The sequence below is a fragment of the Carassius auratus genome, chromosome 18 (assembly GCF_003368295.1).
Source record: "Carassius auratus strain Wakin chromosome 18, ASM336829v1, whole genome shotgun sequence".
NCBI classification, from domain to species: Eukaryota; Metazoa; Chordata; class Actinopteri; order Cypriniformes; family Cyprinidae; genus Carassius; species Carassius auratus.
Window position 1 is genome coordinate 2,050,446 of NC_039260.1, and position 27,950 is coordinate 2,078,395.

At 35.3% G+C, this 27,950-nt stretch overlaps 1 protein-coding gene across 1 annotated transcript in view; it reads right to left on the minus strand.

Annotated features, from left to right (window-relative positions):
* The window catches only part of fchsd2 (FCH and double SH3 domains 2), a 71,927-nt gene that overhangs the window by 32,592 nt on the left and 11,385 nt on the right, over positions 1–27,950 (minus strand). The window contains exon 3 of the mRNA XM_026287035.1: positions 21,974–22,019. Within this exon, the coding sequence (XP_026142820.1) occupies positions 21,974–22,019 (46 nt within the window). The remainder of the gene's footprint in view (positions 1–21,973; positions 22,020–27,950) is intronic.

Consider the following 27,950-nt stretch of genomic DNA (forward strand, 5'->3'; position numbering starts at 1 on the left):
ACGTGTGCAGTGATCTGTTATTCTGTGTTTCCGAAAATGAACACAAAGCAATTAACAGGCCACATGTGTGTTATCATGACCCTGTCAACAGACGCCATGGATTAACACGATCACAAGCACATGACACGTTACAAAGCAACCCAAATTCCAACGACTGTGACATATGTTTGCTGTTGGCATGAAGAGCGTCCGGGGAGTTTGAGCTCTCCTCTGGGAACGTGAAAGGCGTCCGCTCGAAAACGACACTTCCATAACTGCACAAACACCACCTGACATATGGCGAAACAAACAAGGAGGCCTCGCTTCCTAATGTGTTCTCTCTTCCGCCAGGAGAAAGATGCACGTCTACGTGAGGCCGATTGTGTCCCGTCAACACCTGCCCCATTCCCAGATACCAAACAACGGCCTCTACAGTGTGTGTGGATGAGAGAATGACGTGGTTTGTGTAAGCGGCAGGGAATGGAGCCGAAGAAAGGAGTCGTTCTCTCGGTCTGAGGGCGACGTGTGGCAGAGACTGGACTCTTTCAGTCCCTCAACAGGACGCTACAGATCAGCTGGGCTGACGTATTTACTTTCCTTCCTCTTCACGACTCCCTCGGCGTATTAGAATAATCACTGGACGTGTTTTTCTAACACTCGCACTTAAACGAACAAGACAGAATAAAAAGGAATGAAGAGAAAAGGAAACTTAAAAATGTCTTCGTGTGCTCTAGGGCTGGACAAAATATTAAATATTAACAATATACTCACACTATGATCTTGCTGATTTCCCTCTGATCAGCCCCAAAACAAAACAAAACACTTTTAGCAAATGCATACATGTGTTAACATACGCTGAACATCTCTAAAAAAAGATATGTTTATAAAATAAATAAATAAATGAAACTGTAAATAAATTAATGAATCAATCAAGAAATAAGTACAATCCTTTTGGAAAATACATAAATATAGAGTTTTTTATTGATTATCAACAGCAAAAAAATACAAAATAATATAATAGCTTTGCACTAAATGGTTTATAGTATCTTCACTGATGTTTTCTGTTTCCAATTACTTCAAGAATGGTTGAATCTTAACATCCCTTGTCTTATGCAGACTTTATATAAAAAGACTTAATGTGTTGCTGAGAAATACAAAACACACAACACAAAATAAAGAAACAAAGTTGGTCCTGTGCATGCCGTCTCAATAACTCAATAACAAGAACGGCACCAGAAAGACTGACAAAATATCATCAACACGATTCTTCAGAAGTGAGCCACAGTCGTCTGCCTGCGGTAAACACAGATTTCACATCAAAGAAACAGAAGCTACTAATGTAAACATGAGGAAGAATGAGCCAGTCTAAACATCCAATCAGGCAAATCTGACAAAACAAGTGAAAGATTCAAAACTGAGACCTGATGTCTGAAACCTGACAGAGATGTGAGCTAAAGGCAGTTAAGGGGTCAAACCTGGAGCACGAAAGGCATGCAAGCATCCATCCCAGCATGCATCATGCATACACTCTCATTTTGTCCAAGGAGGCGTTCAAACTCGGCTGATTGTTGCTTCCAGATGACTGTCGTCTACAGGCGTCTGCTGAAGCGAGGAAGTCAATTCAAGACTTCTGCAGTTGAGCTCAGGTAATTACAGGCAAACACAGCACTTCATCTCCATAAACACCCGGTGGAGCGGTTGTCATCGCAACAGGGAACGATAAGGCGGACCACTGCTTTGAAACGGCGCTCTGATAAAATGTGGTCCAGTTACACAAAAGCGGAGCTGAATTCTGTCCCGAGGGATCATGGGAAAATTCACAGAGATCACTGCATTGACGAGTCTTTTTTTTTCAGATTTCACATAAAAATGCCATATCATCTCCAAAACATGTAAGATTTAAAGATGAAGTGAGGAATTTCTGGGATTACAGTGAAACCAAATAGAACATTTAATTAAATTAAACTTAAAAACTGCAATTATGATTTTTTTTATCTGGTTTTCTGTGCTTGTTTTTTCAGTGCTGCAAAATTGGGCAAAAGAAAAGGAATAATACATAAATATGTATAAACAACAACAATAATAATAATAATATATAATTGTTATTATTATTAATAATACTATTGTTTTTGGTACTACTACTACTAATAAAAAAATTTACAAAGTAAGAAACATTAAAATCACAATATTTCATCGTAAAATTAAAATGCCTAAAATTATCTTTTCATTTTTTTTTCAAACATTAAACCATTAAGCTTTCATTTGGCAGAACACCACAGGGAGCACTTGCTAATTTGATACGATCTTATTTCTTTAATTTGAGTTGTCTCTACATATTAAATGGAATATGAGAAAAGAAAAGTGATTTAAAAACATACTTCAACTGTAACAAACATAACATCCATTAAAACTATGTAAATTAAAAATGCAATAGTGAGTGAGTTTGAATGAGGCTGGTTTTATTATTAGCTGATCATAATTTGACAGTTTTCTAAAGGCCATTTATTCAAGTCTCTTACAATAAAAAGCACAGCTAAACGAAGTCTAGAACTATTCTATAATGAAAAACGAGCAAAAACTATTAACTATTTAAAATGCAATGGTCAAAGTCGCCCATAGAAGCAGTGGATGCATGATTTTAGCAAAACATTAGCAGTTTTAGGCTCACTGTGCTGCAATATTACTTCTTCAGTCCTCACTCTTCTATTGGAGACGTCCTCATCTGACCTGCACAGAGCCACCACCTAATCACACTTAAGGGCTATAATTACAGGTCGTCTAAGGCATCTCAAGCTGCAATGTGTCAAGATAAGTTAAGAGCAACTCTTCACATTACAGTCAGACAAAGGGAAAGTGAAAGGAAACTGTCCCAAAAGCAGGACCATAAACCCAGATGCACAGCGCAGTAAAATGCCATGTGTGGAGATACTCACTAAAGAATGGTTTGTGGTATATGGGTGTGATCATGATGTACTGCAGTGTGTATTTTAGTAGATGACACATAAAGAGGAGAGGAAATGCAAATGTGTCATTACAGTCGACTTCGACCCTCTAAGATCTGTTATTTAAAGAAACGACTACCATGGGAAACTTTTGCTGTGTTCACTTCCTTTAAAAAGTTTGGGGTTGGTAAGAAAGGCTGCATTTATTTGATTAAACACAGTAAAATCAGCAAAAATCAGAAATATTATACAGTCATCCCCACAAATATTGGCACCCTTGGCAAATACGATCAAATAAGGCTGTGAAAATTAATCTGCATTGTTAATCCTTTTGATGTTTTATTTGAAAAAATTCACAAAAATGTATCCTTTCATTGGATAATAAGAATTTAAAATGGGGGGAAATATCATTATGAAATAAATGTTTTTCTCAAATACTCGTTGGACACAATTATTGGCACCCCTAGAAATTCTTATGAGTAAAATATCTCTGAAGTATATTCCCATTCATATTCACAATTTTGAGCACTCCAGCATGATTATAAACATGAAATTATCCAGCCATTGCTTCCTGTTTCACAGAAATATAAAGTGGAGGGAAAACAAAGTTACAACATTAACAGTTATTTTAATGTTTTATTAATGCAAAGCTGCTTTAAAACAGTTTCTATTCTATAAAGCACTATAAAAATAAAAGTGGCTTGTAAATCCATTAATCAACACACTAGAAATCATTATACTTAAACTAGACTAAACACATTCCCTGGCTAAAAATGTAAAGTGTGATCACTTAGAAAAGTAACAGCACACCTTTTCCTCGACAAACCACACCCAAAGCCTGCGGTCTGCTTCAACGCCTCATGTCAAGTATGAGCAACAGCAGCTCCAGTGATGTTCTCCAGCTTTAATGAATACGGCTTCTGTGTCAGAAAGACCATTATTGGTCATAGGTGTGGCAGCAAACAGGCCAGTCTTAACAGGAAGCTCTCACCACTGCACACATAGTCACTTCCTGTTTGCAGGCAGAGGTTGGAGCGCTCGGACCAACAGCAGGATATCCGCCGCAGACGAATGAGGGAGGGAATGATCAAATGAGAAAGAACGAGAGCTAAACGTCTCCATCCTGCTCTGCTGTTATTGTCATCAAGCGCTAAATCAACCAATGCAACTGCTGTCAAACACAAAACAACTCTGGCGGAAGAATGGAAATCTGGCGGAAATGGAAACAGGAGCTTAAAGACGTTTTCAATATATTAGCAGAACATGGATCCATTGTTAATAATGCACACAAGGCCAAACCAACACATTGATTTCTCTGAAATGGAGGAAGGCTTCAATAAGAGTCTGCAAAGCGAGCATCACTCTGAACAACAGAGTAACCACCCAGATTGCCCTAGCAACTTCACAGGAACACCCTAGCAACAGTAACACCTTAGCAACCACATAGCATCTGCACAACAATCTTCACAACCACACGTTGGATTATGGCTGAAGGTTTTGCACAAATCTATGGAAAATTTGAAATAATGTTAAATTCTCATACAACAAAGAGAATACATTTTTTATCTGACAGACACTTTTCCCTTTTTTGTGTGAAAAATTATATTTGATCAGGTATAAAAGAGAAAAATACCACTGTGTAAGTCACAGGATTATTAGTTAACTAGGGTTAACAAACTATTTGAAAAAAGTTTTTTGTAAAAAAAAAAAAAAAAAATCTGAAAATAATTATCTTAAAAATAAACATTAAAATAAAATGAATAGAGATAATACAAATAAAGTAAAATATAATGAAATAGATGGTACAAAAATTATAATCAAATTGGCAACTAACTTTGTAAAAAAGATTATTGATCTCAAAGGGACGTCCTAGTATTGTTGTCAAAAATATTGATATTTCAATATATATCGATAATTAAATATCTGAACGGTACAAATAGTAATTTCTCTAAGTATCGATACACCGATACTAGCCGAACTTAGTAGTGGGCGGAACTAATGCGCAGACGGCAATCTCATTGGCTGGTGCTCACCTACTGAGCAAATCAGTTTGACCGAACGCAGACAACCTGATTAATATTCATGAATCCATTACTGTTCTTATTAGTAGAATTCAAATTATTATATTAATCTTATCAGTAGTATTGTTAGTTTTTTCCTTTTTTTAAAGAAACCCTGAATGATCAACAAAGCACCACCATCAAGTCCTTAATTCAGTTAAAATGTCTATGCATTCATACATGGTTACCAAGTTTTAATTCTATTTACTAAAGTTCTATCATTAAATAATACTTGATTATCCAGATATAAAATTATAATGCTTGACTGACTGATGTTAAGAGTATACTTTCAGGTATTTAAATAGCTGTGCCATTTTAAAAACATATACAGTATATACAGTATTTATATATATATATATATATATATATATATATATATATATATATATATATATATATATATATATATATATATATATAAATATAAATATATATATATATATATATATATATATATATATATATATATATATATATACACGTTATATTTATCTTTAAAACAATAATAATATTGTGGCAGTTTCTTTCTCTATGGTATCAAAAATGGTATCGAATATCGATATTTCTCAAGGTATCGTATCGATTGTTAAAATTCCAGTATCATGACAACACTACGTCCTAGTGAAATAAAAGTAAAAACAATTTTAAATAACTGAAGTTAGTTTAATTTGAAGCACTAAAATTACTAACTGGAAATAAATTAAAACTAAAGCTGAAACAAAAATAAATTAAACTTGAATAGCAGTATTTAAAAAATAAATGAATAAATGAAAAAGATGACAAAAAATCTGAAATATTACTAAAATTTTAACTAAAATTAAAACAGAATAAAATATAAAAATAAAAGCATGAAAAAATTCATGAAAAACTATAACTAGAAATAGAGACACAAGTGTGTTAAAAAAAAAAACACCCACGTAGAGAAAAGAAAAGTCATAATAAGAACATGACATCACAAAGAGAGGAAATAGAAACTTAAAAATCCCAAAACGGACTAAATAATAAATCACACGAGGGAGGGATGGCGCGTTCCACCGGAGGGTCCGTGTGTGTGTGTGTGTGTGTTTGTGTTTGTGTAGCACACATTGGCTCGGGGTTTCCAAGCTTCAGTCTGCACAAGCTGTTCTTTGTGCGTCCCTCTATTGTAAGGTCAGTTTCCAGAACCGGCCCGACCTGGCCTGTCCTCTCACAGGGGCACAATAGGGGCATTGAGTGGGCACTGCACTGCCTTTGAGCTCTGATAAAGCACCCAAAACGGCTGCTTCATCCTCTAAGCCTTTCCAGCATCGTCAAGGTCCATCTTTTAGTGAAGTGGGAGTTCATTCATGCCCTCGTTCTCCATGGTTCTGGACCGAGGGGTGAACAGGCTTTCAGCTGGTTCTGGCGTGGCATTGTCCGGTGGGCGGGACGGACCGCAGCTTGGCACCCGGCTGGAAGCTGTGAAAGCAAATGATTTATGTGCCGTGTAAAGTTTGACTGACTCTAAATGACTGGTCAGACCTCTGGGACTGTAAAAAGAACAGCACTGTTTATTTTAAATAGCAAACAAGTTTGGAGAATATCTCGCTTTTAGGATGTCGTCCAAACGCTCTCAGACCTTAACAAGAGTCCGCTGAGCAACAGCTCTCTAGAGCAAACAAATATTATTCAATGCTGGAAACCCGTTTACAATTAAAACACTCAATCATTTCATCCCGAAATGAAAGAAAATATGATTATTTTCCATGTTTTCCATGTTTAATAATTCAACTCACTATGACTCTCTGATATATAGAAAAGTCCTTGAAGCACAGAAGCTGCCGTGAATTACCATATCTACAGGTCATCAACCTCTCATGAAGGTTTCATTTTCTTACAAATGAAACCGTTTCATTTCTTTGAAAATAAGAGTAGGAAGAACAGCATCCAGGTGCGACCTCAAAATTAGCACTTCATTTCAGTTTTCTGTCTTTGACTCAGACAGAGTTATTATAGTTAACTAAACCTGAAAATGACAACCAAAAAAAAAAAAAAAAAAAAAAAAAAAAAACTTACTTGCAGTTTTGTATTTAGTATAAAATAAACCTACAAATAGAACATTTTATAATATTTATTATATTAAATAAATTTAATAAAACTAAAAATATTATATATATATAATATAATATAAATAATAATAATAATATATATATATATAAAGATGGAATAAAAATTTCTAAAACTTAAAACAAAAATGTTTAATAAAAACAAAAAAAATATAAAGAAATAATTCAAAATCTGAATAAAAACTAAGTCATTCAACTTCCAGAAAAAGGCAGTATATTACCTAATGTATAAACCAGACTGAATACAAGGTTTGTCATACTGCCTACAGCAGGGTTATCGAGCGAGAGACATTAAACATAAGAGGTGTGAGCATGTCAAGGCTTTGAATCAAGTCCCCAGTGTGCTGATTCCCATCAAAGCTCTTCTAATGGGACGGTGTCCTCCTCTCATGCACTACATATGCTTTATGCTGCTGCTTGGGGTAAGATGCTCATTTGTACCCCGGGGCTCCGTGCATGCCATATGCTACATGTTCCTCTCATGTTCCTCATGAAAGACACTTTCTCTGTTGCTCTCTTGTGTTGATGACAACAAAGATACAGAGAGCTCTGAGAGAGAGAGAGAGAGAGAGAGAGAGAGAGAGAGAGAGAGAGAGAGAGAGAGAGAGAGAGGGATCATGCGAGGGGTCAAGGGTCTCGTCAGTGAGAACTAGGATAAAGGTAAACTGTAAAAGTCCAGACGAGAAGATATCGTCTTGAATAATCAACAGGGGAGACGTGCAAAAAATGACATTGTTATTCATAACCTATGTTATTCAAAAATTATAAAAATGACTGTTTATACTGCAATTTTCAAAGAAAGTAGTATTTTATGTTTGATAAGGCTTCACTGATTTGATCAAAATTACAGCTACATTTTGAAATATTATTGCAGTTTAAATAAAGTGTTTATTTGAATACATGTTAAACTGTAATTTATTCCTGCAATTAAAGCTGAATTTTCAGCATCATTACTCAAGTCTTCATTCACATGATCCTTCAAACAGTTGTTCTGCTTCATGTTTTTATTTTATCTTGTGAAAACCATGATAAAGCATGAAGAACGAACAACATTCATTTGAAATATAAACCTTTTGTAATATTACAAATGTCTTTACTTTCATTTTTGAGCTATTTAATGTCTGTAGCAAATTATTTATTCAACAGCAATAAATGAGTGCATTTTTACACCCCTTATATTAATAAGAACAAAAAAATAGATCCTGGATTTTTACTAGACCGAGTAAAATCAATGCAATCCTGGTCCAGGTCCCTGAATTATAGTCCTTAGGCTAACCATTTTTTTTTTTAAATTCCACTTTTAATAAGCAATGTAAAAATTTCACCCACAGTAAAAGGCCTGCATGACTCCTAATTAGGGGTTCAGGAAGACGTAGACACCAGGAGATGATCTCGTCTATGTCTGGAGACCCCGACACTGACCAAACCTCCGGTCCGCCTTTCACCCCATGACCTCTGACCTCTCGGCCCACGATTGAATGCCTCCTCTGAGAGCTACGATTCCCAAATGCATCGCTCTGCAAAAAGAGGCGCTCTGGTTTGAGTCCAAACAGACACCAAAACAGCTCTGGTTTTCTGGCAGGAACCGAAACCGTGCTTGGATTTGGCGCAGATGTCGAGTCCCTGTGCGCAAACCCAAAGTTAACACGGACCGTCTGAGAGACCACACACATTATGGGATGCCCCCAGAGAGCTCATACGTCCCAGCCTGTTGGAAGAGATCTGTCCTTGGGGCCGGCGCTGCCACATTATCAGCGGTTTAATGAAGACATGGTGCATTAAAACACTATTAAAGTGTGCCAGCGCCGCTCACAAAGGAGTGTGAGAATCGATCGTGGCCATTTTACGCTTTGTCATTCTGATTAATACAGTCAGACACAGCGGGTGGGATGAAAGCATGTGTTGTGCTGCGTTACGTGAGGAAAATTCCTATGGAGGAGTGAGGAAAGGACCTGATTGAGACATCTGGATTTGGAATGACCTGCTCTAGAAAACAAAAACAAAACAACATGCACCCCAACTCTGCCTCCTCACGTTTCTATTCGAACAGCTACTTTCCCGCTCATCTTTCACCAGTGAAGTCGACCTGCACCTCAACATCAGTGCTCACAGACACGTCTGCATAAAGACCAACACAGTAAAAGTATTAGGCATGCATTAAAGCGGTAGCTTAACATTAGAAAGTACTGCCACAATTTAATTCTTCGTCTACGTCTTCTTTGTCACATACTGTAAGCATTTGAAATGTTAGGGAGACATTTACACACAATGCCTTTTTGCATTCCACTGCATTGCTTTTCGATTGTTAAATCTGAGCTAGACGAGACTTTTGCACATGACACAGCATTGTAAAAACAACAACAACAAAAAAACAGACCTCATGTTAAAAGTTGTTCAACTTTTAAAAAAAATTTCCCTTGCCCTGGGTCGTCACTGCAAAACTGCTTTCTGTGTGAATGAGCCCTTAGCATGCAGCTAAAAATTGCCATTTTAATATATATGGCATTCACTTAAAGATTGTATGGCTTTCATATTTAATGCTGTTTTTCTGAGGGAAATCAAAGTCTTAAACTTGAGCCAGGGGTTTTGGGTAATAATTTTCATGAAACATTAGCACAAAGTAGGGCTGCTCCGATCACGATTGGCCGATCGTTAATGCGCATCTCGTCAGTAAAGCCGGTTGTCTAATCAGCGGTTAATTCCATCAGGTGCGTGATTTCACATAGAGCAGCTGTTACTACACAGAGCCATTGTTAACTGAGAAGATGCGCAAATCCACTTCATTTTCAGCGTTTATTGAAATCACAAATTTTAAAACATCACCAGAAATAGTACACCATTCAGGTAGGGCTTCATAATTTTGGGGGAAAAGAAATGTAATAGCAATTCGGGGGGAAAATTAGCTCATTTTTATGGCCAGAAAATTTGCCAAAATGTGTTATATATCAATATGATGATGATAATAATAATAATGTTATTAAATATTATTATCATCATCATCATCTTTTAATTTATCTTATTATTCAAAAATATATATAGTAAACAAATATTGTTATTGTAATATTTGACAAAATAAATAATTTTAAATAAGTATAAATAAATAAAAAGTAATTTATTATTATTGCTGTAAAACAAAAAATATAATATATAGTCAGGTGCGACTTATTTATCAAAATTAATTTGACATGAACCGAGAGAAATGAACCAAGAGAAAACATTACCGTCTCCAGCCGCCAGAGGGCGCTCTATGCTACTCCTGTAGTCTACACTGAACACATAGAGCGCCCTCTCGTGGCTGGAGACAGTAATGTTTTCTCTTAGTTCTTGGTTCTAAATAAATGCTAATTATAGTCCAGTGCGACTTATATTTTTATTTTTGGACTGGTGCGACTTATAGTCCAGAAAATACGGTAATTGTTTCGGGATCCAACAGTCTCACATACAGTTTTGACCGCTGCCATAAAATCTGGCCTACAGTGTTGTTTATTCTATCCAAAAAACACAGGCATAAAGAGACTGTTTGACTAACGAGTAAAACAACCACAATCAATTTTAACATTACATTTAGGGAAATGTAAAAACAGTGCAAATGAAAAAGGTTGAGTTGATGCAAAGTGATTCTCATGCAGAAGTACACAAGCATCCTCTCTCTCCCTGACATACTGATGCACACTTGGCTCCATCTCTGTACCTGGAAGAGCATCTGGCTCCACTGTGCTGGAGCTTAATGTGTTTTACGGCCTTTTTAAAAGGGCTATTGTCAGCTTTGCAGCTCAGACATACACACACACACACACCGCTTGTATTTGTTCTCACACTCTACTGGAGGTCCGTCTGTCTATCCATTTCTCTTTATCACTCTCTAGTCGTGTCAGAACCAGCCTGAAGTGTGACTGTTGATGCCATCAGGAGGAGACCATGACATCACTTCCTCTCTGGTGTTCAGCTGCAGTCGAGCGAGTCGTGCAGGATTAGAAAACCCAGTGATGCTGATGTAAGCCGAGTCACGACCGAGAGCGAGAGAGATACCTGTGACAAAGAAACCCACTGACGCAAACGGGATTAATGCTTTTCATAATCTCAGGAACTTCACATCAACATCACTTTTCACAAACTCATTTTCCCATGCAGTCAACAATTCTGAGCCATAGAATTAAAGAGGATGTGTTTGCTAATGTGCCTTTAATAATGCATTCCCATAATCCTCATCGCTAAAGCTGTGCATTAATAAAATAAATAAAACATCTCTCATCTCTAGAGGACAGAATGTTTGATTCCCTTGAGAAGTAATTAGAGCTGAATCTCTTCTGCTCACCAATGCTGCATTTATTTAATTAAAAATACAGTCATATTGTGAAATATTTTAACAATTTCAAATATGTGCTTCTTATTGTAATAGAATTTACAATGTAATTTATTTCTGTGATGCGCAGCTGTATTTTCAGCATCATTCCTCCAGTCTTCAGTGTCACATGATCTTCAGAAATCAGAATAATATACTGATTTACTGCTCAGGAAACATTTCTGATCATTATCAATGTTGAAAACAGTCGTGCTGCTTTATATTTTTGTGGAAACCTGAATATATTTTATTCTTCAGGACTGTGTTATGAATGCTCTTTTGAAACATTAAAAATGTTCACTTTTGATCAAATACTTAATGCATCATTATTAAATAAAAAGTATTAATATCTTTAAAAATATGTATCTTAAAATAACTATTTCTCATCTGAAAGGAATACAAATTTCAAAAGATTTGAAAGTTACTGTGTACAAAGGGCATCAAAATGTCATTGCCATTGTTGTTTGGACCACATAAAATAGCATTTTAATTTATTTATTAAAATGTATTTTAATATAAAAATGCATTCTAATTATTAAAATTGATGATTTAATTCATTAATCATGCATTAATTTCATTGAAAATAACAGTAAAGACATTTATAATGTTACAAAAGAATTCCATTTCAAATAAATGCTGTTTTTGTTTTTAATCAAAGAACTCTTCAAAATAATGTTTTCAACGTTAATAATGATCAGAAATGTTTCTAGACCAGCAAATCAGCATATTAAAATAATTTCTGAAGATCGTGTGACACTGAAGACTGGAGGAATGATGCTGAAAATACAGAAATAAATGATATTTTAACAGATATTACAATAGCAAACAGCTATTTTAAATTATAATAATATTTCACTGTTTTTACTGTCATTTTTGATCAACTACATGCAGCCTTGATGAGCCAAAGAGACTCCTTTTAGAAATATAAAAAACTATCATGATGTCATTTAAAAAATATATATATATATATATATATTATATAAGTGTAAGATTAACTGCATCGAGTTGAGCTGCATTGCACATATAGCTACAGGATTTTTTTTTGAATGTTAAGTTGAAGAATGCAATCAATGAACACATACTTACAGTTAAACAAATAAAACCGATTAATATATCGCAATTTATCCTGACACTGGAGCAAATAAATCCTCAGGGCTCTCATTAACAGACTAATGGTTCTCTTTTGTCCATCTAAGTCATATTTAATCAATTTATTCATTAGCATGTGGATGTGAGCGCGAGCGGGGAGGGGGCCGTCCGCTGCACAAAGAGCCGCTTGATTTGTTCTGGACAGGTGGCCGAGCCGACCAGTGACTGCTGCCGCTCTCCCCGAGAGCCCGCCCACAATGGCACTAAAGACGATTATGCAAATGCAAGACCTTTCCCGGAGACTTTCCCAGGAAGGGGAGCTGAGAGCGAGGGGGATTGGAGGAGCGCGTGTGAAGGGGCAGAGCTGCAGTGCGGACGTCAGGCTGATTGTGTCTCAGCTGGAGAGAAGGATGGAAAAGGCTGTGCATTCCAGCGCTGCTCATGAAGATGCATTTCTGAACGGCTGCGGCTGGTTTATTATGATCTCTACACGGTTCGCAGAACGTGGAGATAAAGCCACAACTGAAAGGCCTGATGAGTGTCGCTGACATGCACAACTGTAATAACCGAAGATCATTGGCATGATAATTACAGCTGACAGATGAGTGTCACAATCCTGATGAGAATAACTAGATTAAAGTGAGAGGACGGAGATATTAAAACCTTTAATTACAGCCCAATCTGTCCGCTGGGAAAAGAGGGATGATGGAAAGAGAGAGAGAACGAGAGTGAGGTTCTGTTTGTAATTTTGGTTTCATTTTTGCTCATTTTTGTTTAGTTTAACTTGAAGTACTAAAATAACTAAAACTAAGACTTAATAAAAGCTAAATAGACATATTTCAAGGTAATAAAAATGACAAAATCTAAATTGTTTTAATAGTTAAAAATGCAAAAATAAAAAACAATTCAAAATAGGAATAAAACTTTAATTGTACAGATATATATATATATATATATATATATATATATATATATATATATATATATATATATATATATATATATATATTTAGAGTTTTTGTTTCGTTTTTAATCTTTTTTTAGTTTAACTTTAAGTACTTCACTATGACTGACATCATAAGAACTACACAGACATAAAAAACTAAAACTAATAAAAACATTTGTGTGTGTGTGTATTGATATATATATATTAGTGCTGTCAATCGATTAAAAAAAATTAACTAATTAATCGCACAATTTTTTAAAATTAATCGCGATTAATCGCAATTAAAAGACTGAAACTTTTTGGATATGTAAATGTAAAATGTAAATAATTAATGTAAACTCAAGACATTTAAATTTAAATTCAAAATATTTCAATTCAAAATATGATTGTTTATTGGAATTTTTGTTTAACTTGTAACAGATTTTCTCATGTAAACAACATACCTGCAATAAACCATCAATATCCTCCAAATTAACTGTTGGCTTGAAAGCCATATTTATTACAGAAATAAAAACACAGGCATGTAAGTACCATTTGAATTTCAAAACAATCAATGCCAATAAAAAACAAAAATGATTTCCATGTTGAATTCTAAGTGGACTGAAAAAAATTCCAAAGTATAGTCATTGCCAGTGCTTTAAGTGGGCCGGTATGCACCAGTACTCAGTACCACCACTTCCAAATATAGCTCTTGAGCGTACCGCCACCTCTCCGTGCGCCCAGAACGTGCTTGTAGCGTACCGGTACGCTCATTTGGACATCTGTTTTAATAGAGGTTTTAATCTTTTACCTGCACTGCCGATTTTCAGAGCGCCCTTCACAATGCAAGCTTCCTAATTCATCCCACCCAGAGCAGAAACTACGTTACCCATTCACCCTTAAGTTATACAAGTGAATAGCGCGTGTGTCGCTTTTCCCACTGTTAAGTGTCAACAACTCAACGTGGCCGGAGAAGGTGTGTGAAACTCGTTGTGAGTTATACTAAAGCAAAATCTTGAGTATTTATTGTCTGATAAACATTAAAAACTGTCTGCGGAGGTTGAGTCGTCCTGCAGCCCCCGCTGGCTGCTCATTGGCTGCAGCATCTTTTTTCTAAGTTCTAAAAAAATACCGTAGACAGCAAGGCACAAATTTAGATATTTATTTATCTAATTAATCTATAGCCTATGCACAAAGACAATATGATCCTTTTGTCTCCTTTTTGTTTTAAAGCTTGATGAAGAGAGAGAGCGCAAGTTGCTGCAGCTGCGAGGAGGACAGTGACGCACGCGTACAGGAGTGATTGACAGTTCGCGGCACTGTGTACAAAAAATACTCCGCTACACAATTATTTCGTTTAAGCTTATTAACGTTAGCGTTACAGAAAGGTCTGATTTACGCACTGTTACAATCATTGTTTTTTTTGTTTTTTTTAAACAATGACATTTGAGTTCATGATTTTAATTTTGCTGTTTCTTGTGGCAGACTAAATGAAGAGTAATGTTTCTTGTGGCAGATTGAAGAGTAATCCGGCAGAGTTTTATACAGAAACTTTCCGTCTAAAAGTCCTTCCTTGGTCTTATCCATATTTCTTTGCACGTTGAACACACATAGGCCACAACTGAAAAAAAAAAAAAAAAACTGCAACCGCGTTAATTGCGTTATTTTATTTTAACGCGTTAAATATTTCAAATTAATCGAATGCGTTAACGCGCTAATTTTGACAGCACTAATATATATATATATATATATATATATATATATATATATATATATATATATATATATATATATATATATATACACTATACTTTAACAATTTTAAACTATAATAGTAAGGTAAGAAAAGGATGCAAGGATGATTTGGGGCAAAAATGTAAATGCAATTTGTCTTTTAAAAACTTTAATTGTGTTTTTTTTTTGTAAATGTTCCAGGTTTGCTGCGCCTCCTTGTTCAATTATAGGTTTGCTCCTGATTTAAAAGCTGCTTAAAAATGTACAGGAAGCATAATAACATATTTTGGTCAAATTCTTAGAAAACACTGCATGATGTATATTTTGCATATAAGGTAATCCTGGAATGTGCTGCCATTTTTGAGACGGCTTTACATCGCAAGTGTACGGGGTGCGCTCACGAGCAAGTTTACCACATCAGACAAAACACGTATATGGAGCTGGTTATGTGATGCAAACATCAACATCCATTACTTTATAAATCATGCACTATGAGAGATGAGGTCACAACATAGTATTATGGAGAACAAACTGCATGCAAATAAGTGTTTATTAATTGATAATATGCCCCCGAAATCTTAATTTGTGTGAAAGGAATACAAGTTGTTGATGTTTTATTGCCACCAATGTTCATTTTAGCTGCAAACTGCAGTGAATTGTATGTATAGGTAGTAAAAATGTAGGTAGAGAAATGTTTCCCAATGAGATGCTGGAGATCTCACAGTGACAGGTCAACACACGTCCATGTGCAAAATCTCTCTTCTCTCTCACACTCTCAGACAAACCAACTGTGTGAGATCTGACGCATGCAGACACAAATATAATCCTGTATTTACCCTCGAGATTTGCACATACGCAAGCTTCTTCCGCTCAATAAGCTTTTTCAACCCTCAGTGATTTGTGGTTGGTGCCTGAGCAAACCTACAGTGGATCTTGCAATGCGACACTCAATGCACCATGTGGGTTGCGATTATTAGCATGTTTCTAGGTGGTTGCTAGGATGGGTACAAATGGTGTGTTATAAGTTATGCGTCAAAGTTCAGTACTTTATGACCTAACTCCCACATGTGACTGACAATTAGCTATGTCTCTGCCTACACACAGGGAGCGTGTGATCTTCATATTATGAAGGCCAAAGGTTCAAAAGCCTGGTCTGTTCCTGCTGGACAAGCCAAAAATCAGCCAGATTTCACATTCCCACTGGAAGTCCCTAAAAATGCAGCCATTCAATAACATTGGCAGCACAGTTCTTGCAAATGCAACCCAATCTGTGGGAAAGAGCACTAGATGTACGAGTGGGACCGAGGAATGATGCAACTGGAATATACTAAAAAGAGCTGAAATGGAGAAAAATAACTATCTGGCTATTGGTTAGCATTGCCTAGTTATCATTATCTATCAGCTTTAGCCACTGTCTAGACTACAAGATAATGCTAACGCACTTGACTATTAGTTAACATTACATAATAGTCTGTGTAGCCTAAATGAAAAGGGCAAATAACTACATTAAAAATTTAATGTAATTAAACAATTATTCATTGTTAAATAACTAATAAGAGATCATGCAAGATTCCACAATTCTTCTTTTAAGTTCAAGATTGGTTGCTGCTTTGTAGTAGGGATGCACAATTTGGCCCCATATATATAAACACACACATATAATAATAATAATAATAATAATAATAATAATAATAATAATAATAATAATAATAATTATGATGATAAAATAATATAAAATAATTATACAATTAATATATTAATAATAATAATAATAAAAATAATAATAAATTACTACTACTACTAAAGGAACGTTTAAAATCAAATATCAAATATCATTGTAATTGTTAGGTTACAAAAATGAAATTAGTATTCAATGATAACAATAATAATTGTTATTATTTGTTTTATTATTTGTATTATTATAATTTTTTTTTACTACTATTAAATACAAATATTTAAATAAGAAATATTACTACAGTATTTCACAAGTAACAGGATTAAATACTAAGAATAATACAAAATATTATTGCAATATTTCGATGCAAATTAAAAATATACGTTTAAGATATATATATTTTTTTACATAATCACAATAAAAAATATTATAGGAATATTTCAATGTAAGGTAAAAAAAACAAAAAAAAAAACAGATTCTTACCCCCAAACCTAAAGCATTTTAATTAAGCAGCACTAATCAGTATGATATAGATTACAGGATCTAATCTGCCAGCTGTAGGTCAGTGCGGGTACGGAGCTCATGTGCATGTGTGTCAGGCATGTCTAATATATGCTTGCGCTGTGTGAAGTGAGCTCATGCGATGTGTCAGGCAGAATAAAATCTCTCAAACCCCCTGCTCACACTCCTCTCCCAATCGCTCAGCCTTCATCCTGTCATTCCTGCCTTTTCTCCGCATCAGGAGCCAGCAGCACACGGACAACTCATTAGAGAAGAAGAACAAAAAGAGAAAAGAAAGAAAGACGGAGAATAGTGAAGAGAGAGAGAGAGAGAGAGAGAGTGAGTTTCTCCATCTGTTACTGTACTATCCAGACACGCTCCAGTAGAAAGAGATCTAGCAATATCCATTTATCCTTCCTGTCCACCCAGAGGGTCACACGAGGTCAACGCAAAGCCCCCATCTGAAGTATACCGCACTTATATTTTTTGGTTCCTGGTTTAGCAAAACAGTAAGGCTACTATACAATTACTTCACAAAAAATAACAATAAAAAATAAACCAAGTAATAATTACATAATAATTTATATAATATTATGAATAAATATACTAAATGACATCTATTAAAACTAATTAGAATTTCTTGCTATCAGTAAGTAAAATTAGATTAAATACATTTTTAAACATTTTATACAAATATATTTAAAAAGTGATTTTTATTATAAAAAAAATCTATTATTAAAATATCAAAATAAAATAATATTGCACACACAGTGCACTATATATATTTCTATCTTTTTATTTTTTGCTGTAGTGTGTCAGTAGGAAATCAGTTTAAATTTACAAATGCTTATTTTGCCATAAGATTTTTGTTTGCACAAGGAGACAGACAGACAGCAGCCAGTGCTCCACACAGAGATCAGATCTCATCATCATCAGTCTGTCTGAAACGACATGAAGAAACAGAACAAACTGAGACAGACTCACTCCAGAAGAACTGTGGCAGCGTCTAAGACACTTGAAGTAACCTACCTGCAAAGCTCTCTGAAAAACTATGCACAAGTGATAGACTCACAGGATAGACTGACTCCAGCTCCAAAGCCACGCCCCCTTCCTTGCCCCCTCTTCCTAAAAAAACAAGTGTTCCTCTGTTCGTCAGGCCTGGGCAATAAAACAATGTTTATTTGTGTGGACAGCTGCACAGCGCGCTGAGTTCATGTGCGAGCCTTGAGTAGGCCAGCATGCCAAGTACGATAAAGGATAAAAGACTGTGAGAAACGCCTCATGGACATGAATGGATGGCTCTCAAGCTCACTTTCAGTCATTTTATTAATCAAACTAAAACTGGTCCATTCAAAGCAAAAGGAATTAGCCTATCCAACCAAACTTGCTAAAGGGAACTTTCAGATTGTGGCTTGTTTTGGTAGAAAATGAGTGACAGCATCACCATGGCAACATCAGAACCTTTTAACTGAGCTCTAAGCCCCGCCCCCTTCACCTTTCCTCTGCTTATCAACAACAACAGAGTGCATTGGAGCCCGTCCACTTTTTTAGCAGCACTGGTTTCATAAATATTTACTCCTTTCATTTCCCCATAGGGATTTGAAATCACAGCATTACAAATACTCATTTAGAGTAAGAAAGTATTTGAAAATCAGACAAAAAGACAAAAGGTACAAGACAGTTTTAATGAGGAACCAAGGAACTGCAATAGACTGAAACATTGTGTGACATCACATTTGAATAAAACAAAATTTAGAGTTGTACAACAATTTGGAAAAATCTGACACCACAGAAAGACTGAATACATAATTCACGCTACTTCATGGGAGTGGACATTCCCCGCGAGCTCTTTGGGTATTTCTGTGGGTAATGAAGTTGTTTTGGGATTTTTTTTTACCATGAATTTGCACTGCATTTGCATACTAGTGCTACAAATAATTACAAAAACATTACTACTGAAAATATAGCCTCCTTTCACAATATTTGCTCAGAAGGCATGCACATAAAAAAAAAAAAAAAAACCTAGGGCACACTAGTCATGCTATTTTTATATACTATGATTTGGAAAACACTAATCCCAATTTTGCATATACAACTTTGAAAGTAGGCAAATTGAGATCCACCTAAAAAAAATCCTTTTAGGATTCGTCATTATGTCCAATGTATTTTGGAAGTGTGCCATTCAGTAAACTAAAATCGATTAAACACTATCGAAGCACACAATACAAGTTAAATATTAACAATACCACAAAAGGCCACCTGTAAAATCACTAACCACACCAAGTTCTGGCATCTCAGTTATGAAAGTCAGTTATGATAAAGTTATGTAAAGTCAAACTTTCAGTGTCGAAGTTCAAGTCTCTATAAACTTCATCTCAAATGCATGCACATAGCCCATTAGCTTCTAGAAGACACACCAAAACAAGGAAGTTTTGGAATAAAGAAAACTCTTCCAATTTAATTATACTCTAAATCAACCAAAATGTTTGCCCATGTGTCATACATCTTGTGTGTGTGTGTACAACTCCAGTAAGACCATGAGGCGTTTGCGTATTATCAGCATTATAATGTGTAAAATGACTGAAATGCAAATAATCTCATTTGCCTATTTTCCTGTATTTATTTGGAATTTAATAGCCATGCAAAGACATCTACTGCAATATAAACCTTATACATTATACAGTCTAATTAAGTGTTGTGATGCACTAAATACTCTAAAATAGAGCCAAAATCATTACTTGAGACCACTGTACAACCATACGCACAGGACCGCCCAGAATATGAGCTCCTAATCCAACGGTTAATAATCTGTGGCATATAATCTCAGGATCAGCATTCATCCATTCACCTCTCTTGACGTAGCATTTGCGTGACATCTGATAAATGTCATGCCTGTTTTTTATGCTATGAATGCTGCAAAGCTAACAGTTTCATTTATATTTTCTCAGAAGTTGCAGTTAAATGTCCTCCCTGCAGTTACTAATGTGATCCCTTAAAGGGATAGTTTACCCCAATATCAAAATTCTGTCATCATTTACTCACTGACTTCCATAGAACAGAAAATAAAATATTAATAAAAAATATATAATATTATATTAAGTCAACGGCTTCCATCAATTGTAAAAAATAAATAAATAAATAAAAATACATATTTTATGTATTTTACCGACATGAATCTTCTCTTGTTCGGAACAACTTGAGGATGAGTAAGTGAAATGACACATTTTTTTTTTTTATGAACTATCCCTTTAAAACTTTCATAATCAAAATGACATAATATTTCCTGTGTTTTTTTTTTGCCTGGCTTTAATGGAACTCTACACCCTCAACTCATTCAGTATATGTGAACTCATGAATATGCAAATTACTCCCCGCCTCCACTCAATCACAGCAGCTCAGACCTGCTCCACTTTCACCCGAATGATGAATTTGCACATGGCTTTAATCGTGTCAAAAAACAACAAAATGATATGTAAACAATGTTGAAAACTTGATTTCCAGCACATAAAACCCAACTTCACACAGCAGGATATCCAGAGGTCGACAAAGAGCAGATGCATTTTCTCAAGATGCTATTTCAGTTTACTTTTCTAGAACATTATTAACCTATAAAACAGTCTGGAATGCATTAGCTTCAAGAACAATGCATTTCAAACAGTGCCATCTTCTTGACAAGCACAAAAGATATTACCCGTGCAATAAAAAAAAAAATCATTATCTTAACAATAAAATATGTCTGCATGATGTCTAATTTGAAGAAATATGAAGTGACCTTAAACCTGGTAATACAAGCTGAACTCTAATAATTTCAGGCACTGATTACCTGTGTACAAATCTATGACCTTTGTCATGCCTCAATATGATGCACGTTTGCAAATGTCTGCTATATCATGCAATATGTAGAGTATTAGTAGTATAAATGTATTTGATTCCATGTCAGCATCGTAGGCTATTTTCATGGCAAATATGCAATATGTGGAACAAAAAATAATTAAACATACTTGACCACCAAGACAATATGTTTGGTCATAATTAAGCATCCAACAATACACCAGAAATAATTTCTATTAAGCCTGATGCAAACTACAAGACAGAAGTTTATCGAATCGGTCTACCAAATAAATCGTGCATTCATTATTTTCTTGTATTTTTTAAATCCAGAAATCCTACTCCAACGATGCTAAGCTTAACTTGGCACAAGATCTTTGCATACTTTCCAGCATTGAAAGACGACAGAAGTTTTTAAAACACTTAGACACAAGAAGTCTGGCATGATTTCTGCTTCGCTCAACCAGGTTTATAGTTAATTAGCTAAAATCAATCATCTGTTGACAGATTCTTACTTCTTTGAAAAGCAAAAGACATTGGCTCATTAATGCTGAATGATTATCAAACTAGAGGTCCCTTAATAATATACTGGAAAAACAGATTTCCAATAGTCCTGTTATAACAATAAAGCAGGGTTTCTGTTGTTTCGATGGTTCCCAAAAGAGCAGTGAATGTTTATACGGCTGCAGAGTGACATAAATCAATGCAACAGGACTGTAATCAACACTGTTGACTTTGGTGAAAAGACTGAACACGTACACAGACCCTCAGACATCATCATCATCATCAGGAAACACAAAAACTGTAATCTCACCTGCGCGTAATCTCTCTCCAGTGTGGCCTTTTTCTGGCTGTAGGTTCTGCAATTAGAAAGAAAAACACAGTGTAAAACTTCCAGAAAACACAAAAGAATAACAATCAGCTTACATTTGAGTATTTGAGCACTTCCAGTTCCACTGACCTGAAGTCAATGGGTTTTTGGTTAAATGCTTGAAATAATGTCTGTGTTTATCACAAGCTCAAGTTATCTTCATCTTTCATTCTACATCATAAAATAGCTCAGAAAAAAAACCTTTGTGATTTTAAAAACGAAAAAGCTTAACAAGTATCGAGGTTGTGAGGGACATTAAATATCTCACCAAACAGGTCTCGTCGAGGGAAATGGGGTGAAGCAAACTTACATTTTTGTGAACATATATTTTTTTGTCTTAAAGTTTTTATTTTAAGCCTTTAAGAGATTATTAAAATAAGAAGTATTTTCTACTTCAAAAATACATGCTTAATTCAATGTTACTTGCCTTTTCAATTATGCGCAACATTGTGCAATTTCTGAGGGAGAATTGTTCCAAAGTAAACCCAACACAATTTTTTTTCAGTGCAGATTTAAAAATCATTCACAATAAGACCAAAAATATGCAAAAAGAATGTAAACAGGGTCGGCTTTGGTTTTTTGGTGCTGAATTTGAATCATAATGCAAGACCACAAGGGTCCATTTTGTGATTTTTGAGCTGTTTGAAACTGTCTGAGCAGCAAGAGTTATTCATCGCCCTCACACATCAGACATCAGTTGGCTGTGGAGATGGTGTTTTTAACATTCTTCCTGGTATGACTTGGTTTGCTTTTCGAGCCAGAGGGCAGGAGGCATCCAGACAGCTGATGGTTTGAGGGCATTCATCTCCCTTCGCAGCATAACAAATGAATACAGTCTGAGTCAAGATGCCGTAAAACCATCAAGATCCTGTTTTGTTTTGCTTTGCTTTTCCCTTAATCCCATCCCTTTGCTTAATTTCAAATCAGTTCAACTCATTGCATGTGCTTTCTCACTCACAGAGGTGGGTTGTACTGGGGACTGTCCTATCCTATGGGTGCCGGTTCATGTTAATGGGATGTTTTAAGTGCATGTGCATATGTGGACTCTGTGACATTGCTTTTATGCAACACAGGAATTTCCGCACCTCCCCCTCCACACAGAACTACTTCCAAATACACAGGAAACCAAACTACAGGACCCCTCTGTGGCCCGGACCTATCAAAACAGGCCGAGATGCTTACATAGCGCCACAGTTTATGGGAGAAGAGGTTTCATGTGGTATGTCACACATGCTTACTCATGGCTTTTCACTTTCCGAGGGTCTGTGGGTCAGTGAACACACCTAAAGCATTTCATCCCAGTTCACAGCTACTGTAAAGGCTTCTTCATCTACACCGGCATTTGTGGAGATCCATGCATTCTAACTTTATAGCAATAACAACAAACGTGCAAAATAATTTGGTAACAGTTTTCCAATACAGTTACAGTAGTTAATTTTGCTAATTAGTTAATGGTATTAGTTAACATGACAAATACATCTAAACCACTTATTAATGTTAATGTTATTTCCAAAATGTACTAAAGCATTATTAAAATCAAATGTTGAGTCTGTTATTATTATTTAATAGACCTGAACTGACATGAACTAACAGTGATTTGTATGTTTATTAACTAACGTGAACGAAAAATTTTAAATACTGTAACAAATGCATTGCTCATTGTTAGCTAATATTAGTTAACTAACAAACTAATATGGACTTATTGTAAGGTGTTGCCATTATTATTTTACCACAATGTCAGCAGCAAGGGCTATCTTTACCACAACAACAACAAACAAACCTATATAAAAGACATTTAAAATCAATAAAAGAAAAATATCTAAAATACATAAAAACAGGTATTTAAAAAAAAACATCTATTAGACATCTCTGACCTCTGAATAAAAATACTGTTTATTTACATCACAAATAGTGCAGTCCATTGAAATGTTTAAAAATCATTGTAGAGTTGCACGATGGTGGTTCTACACCTTTCTATAATAATCATGTATAAATATTAAATGACCCAAATGAATCCTAGTAAAATACACTTAATCAAACCTAACTAAAAAATAATAATAAAAACTGCTAACTCTTAACAATAAGATTATGTTTGTTAACATTAGTTAACTATATGAACGAACAATGAATCTGTTAACATTATAGTTAATGCACAGTGAACTAACAGGAACATTAACTTTAACATTATAAAAAAAACATAAACATCAATTCACATTATTTGCATTTCCTAATGTTTACAAATGAGACCTTATGCTAGGACTTAATTTAATCCATTTAGGCCCAACTTAATTCCATGAACAAATGTGCTAATAAACTATGGCTGTGTACAAAATCACATACTTCCCTAATATTATAGTAGGTGGGTAGCCAGGGTGCGTCTCATTCAGATCCCTAGTTCAGTGTCCCAGTGTCAAAATCAATCCAGTGCACTGACACTCTCACTCCCTGAAAATTCCCAGAATGCATGGGGAAAAACCACCGGAAATGTTTTCTTAAGTCCCACAAGCTGTCAGAAAAATTTATGAAGCCTCATTTTCTGTCTTTAAAAATAGATTCTGTTTGTAATTATCTTTCATCCTTAATGTGCATGAAAACTTAAGTAATTAGAGTTGTTAGAAGAAGATTAAAAAGCCTCTTTTTTATTTATATACATTTATGCATGCTCTAAAATGCTTCAATAAATTTATTACACATTTGAAACATTTAAAATGGCATTAAGCATGCATCATCTGTTTTGCAAATTTAGAAAAAGGACAAGTGCATAATTTAGGCATATATAGTTAAATAGTATTTTCTTGATATTCTTTATTTAGAACTAGGGAGCAGGATGACACCGTGCAAGAGTGTGTGGTCAAGAGGAGCACTGTGAAGATGAAAATGATCTAACTCTATGTGATGAAGAGCACCTGGTGCTAATTTGTACCATCACTGGTTTCATAAGAGCATGAAGAGCTTGACCTGGAGGTCTAGTACAGCGACACACAGCCAGGCCTGATGTCTGCCAGATGCCCTCCACTGAAACAACCTTCTTCTTGAACATCAAGGACACAAGCCAAACTATCACTCGCTTTGTAATCTGTCTGTTGTAAGAGCATCTGAGTGCTGTTGTCCTGCTAACTGTAAATGTTTCGGTAACACTTTAGTATAGGGTCCAATTCTCACTAATAACTAGTTACATGCCTATTATTAACATATTGGCTGTTTATTAGTGCTTATAAAGTACGTATAATGCATGGCATCCATAATCCTACCCAATACCCTAAACTTAACAACTACCTTATAAACTATTAATAAGCAGCAAATTAGAAGTTAATTGAGGCAGAAATCATAGTTAATGGTTAGTTAATTGTGCGAATTGGACCTTAAAATAAAGTGTGACCATGTTTCTATTAGAGGGAAAAGAGGGATGCATAAAGCCTTTCGATATCTACACAAGTGGCATCTATAAATGGAAACATGCATCAGATCACGCACATACACTCCAAGTGACAGAAAGAGACACATTCGCACGAAAGCAGGTGTTACCACACATCCTCTTACTGCTGCAACAACACTCTTTGTTGCAAAAATCAAGCTTCTACTCTTGTATCATAATCCTTAACACAACAGTTTGCCACAAATTTCAGCTGGACTAGAAAGCTACATGTGTGTTTTTCATTACATTAACTTTTCTTGGAGGTCATGGAAAAATTGTATCACGTTAAGGGTGAATAGTGTCAATTAGTGTTAATATTGCGTTAATCTCACACAAGCAGATGTGTCTGAATGAATGGAAATATGAAACAATACTAGAATGGAAACAATAATATATTTACATACTGTAAATATTTCTATAAATATTTTTGCATGAACACATAGATTTTATATATATATATATATACATACATACATACACACACACACACACACACACACACACACACACACATCTAAACATAAAAATGTAAATATTTAAATATAAATAAACACTTTTGGCAAAGAATGCACATGGAGTGGGATGAATAATGATTGTTTTCTACACTTTGCACAGGATATTAAGGTGACAATCACAAGTGCAGAGTGGTAAGAGAAGAAGGAAAATGGTGTCAAAGGGTTAATAGACACAGGAAGTTCGATCCACAAGAGGTGGCTACATTCAGACAGTGGAGCATGTGAACTCCAGATGTTTAACTCTTTGCCACGACTGACCTACATAGGAAACACCATAGTAAGTGTCAGAGGTCACTTGGCCTGGGGTCACGTCTACTAATATGTCTCCTCTATGAGCTACACAGTCAAATGTGGTGTACACTACCATTAAAGAGTTTTCAGAAATTAATACTTCTTTCATTATGGATGCATTAAATTGATAAAAAAAAAAAATCACATAATACAAATTTCTATTCAAATGAAAAACGGTGTTCTTTTAAATTTTCTATTCATCAAAGAATCCTGTAAAATGGAATGTATCAGTTTCCACAAAAATGTGGAGGTGCACAACTGTTATCAACACTAACAATAAATGTTTCTTGAGCAGCAAATCAGCATATTAGAATGATTTCTGAAGATCATGTGACACTGAAGACTGGAGGAAGAAAATTCAGCTTTGCATCACAGAAATAAATCACATTTTAAAATGTATTACAATATAAATGAGGTATTTCAAATTATAATAAACTTTCACAATATTTTCTGCATTTTTGATCAAATAAATGTAGCCTTGGTGAACATGAGAATTTGCAAAACAAAAAAAAATCCTCCCACGTCAAACCGTACATGATATAAATTTATCAACACTTTAACCAATATATTATACCAGACCTCATTATTGTGTTAAACTGAGCAAGTGGTTTTTAGTAATTTTTGCTAATTACCACAATAACACTTTTTTTCTAAATTATTATGTAGCATGGCATTCTGAACATACAAGGAAACAAAGAGATTGGGGATGGCCGAGGAGACATCCAGAGGAAGAGGAAATGGGGTAAGTCAATAATTACAGAAAAGCCTCAGAACGCATAATTACAGAGCAGGCCTGAGTCTGAGGAGCTGTGGACGTCTAATGACGGTTCCTGCTCTGGACCCATCAGGTCTGAGAGTCTGTCCACAGCTGGACAAAACCCAGATTGAATGGCACTAAAATGATCAAATCAATAAAGCAATGATTGCAATTAGAACTTGAATGTTATGCGCTAATTCAATCATTATATCTATTCTTTTTGACTTAAAGTGGACTTAGAGACAGAAGGACTGAGACACACTGTGTTCACTGCGAGCAGGACTCTGGTGGGCAGAATGGCACTTTATACAGGGGTTGTTTAGTGCAGAAACACATTAGAGACAGAGCTGAGGAATCTGAATGCCTAGAGTCAGGCTGTAAACCCGGGAATCTCCTACAAAACTGCAAACACACACAGATGCAGCCAATATCATTGATCTTATAGGCAGAACTTACAAGAGAGAAGGTCAAATGCTAAGAGAATAGTGTTTGTAAGAAACAAATCCATCATTTAAACGAGTCCTGTATCCAGTATTCCTTTCGCCACTGAATCAGGGGAGAAATCTGCACAGATCAAGCAAGCAAAAATGGTCCAAAAAGGTTCTAAACAAATATTTGGGTGGATTTTGATGTGAGAGAGAACAGGGGATGGACTTTTTCACAAGGAAACGTTATTATGGATTCATATTTTGGCCCAAAGTGTCTTAATGATGGATCTGTTCATCACAAACATGCAGCTTTTGGCTTTGCAAGGCATTAACTGATGGAGTGGAGTGGTGTGGATTACTGTGATGCTTTTATCAGCTGTTTGGACTCTTATTCTGACGGCACCCATTCACTGCAGAGCATCCATTGCTGTGATGTTATGATTCATTTCTCCAAATTAGTTTCAATGAAAAAAAAAAACATATCTATATCTTGGATGGACTGAGGGTGTGTAGA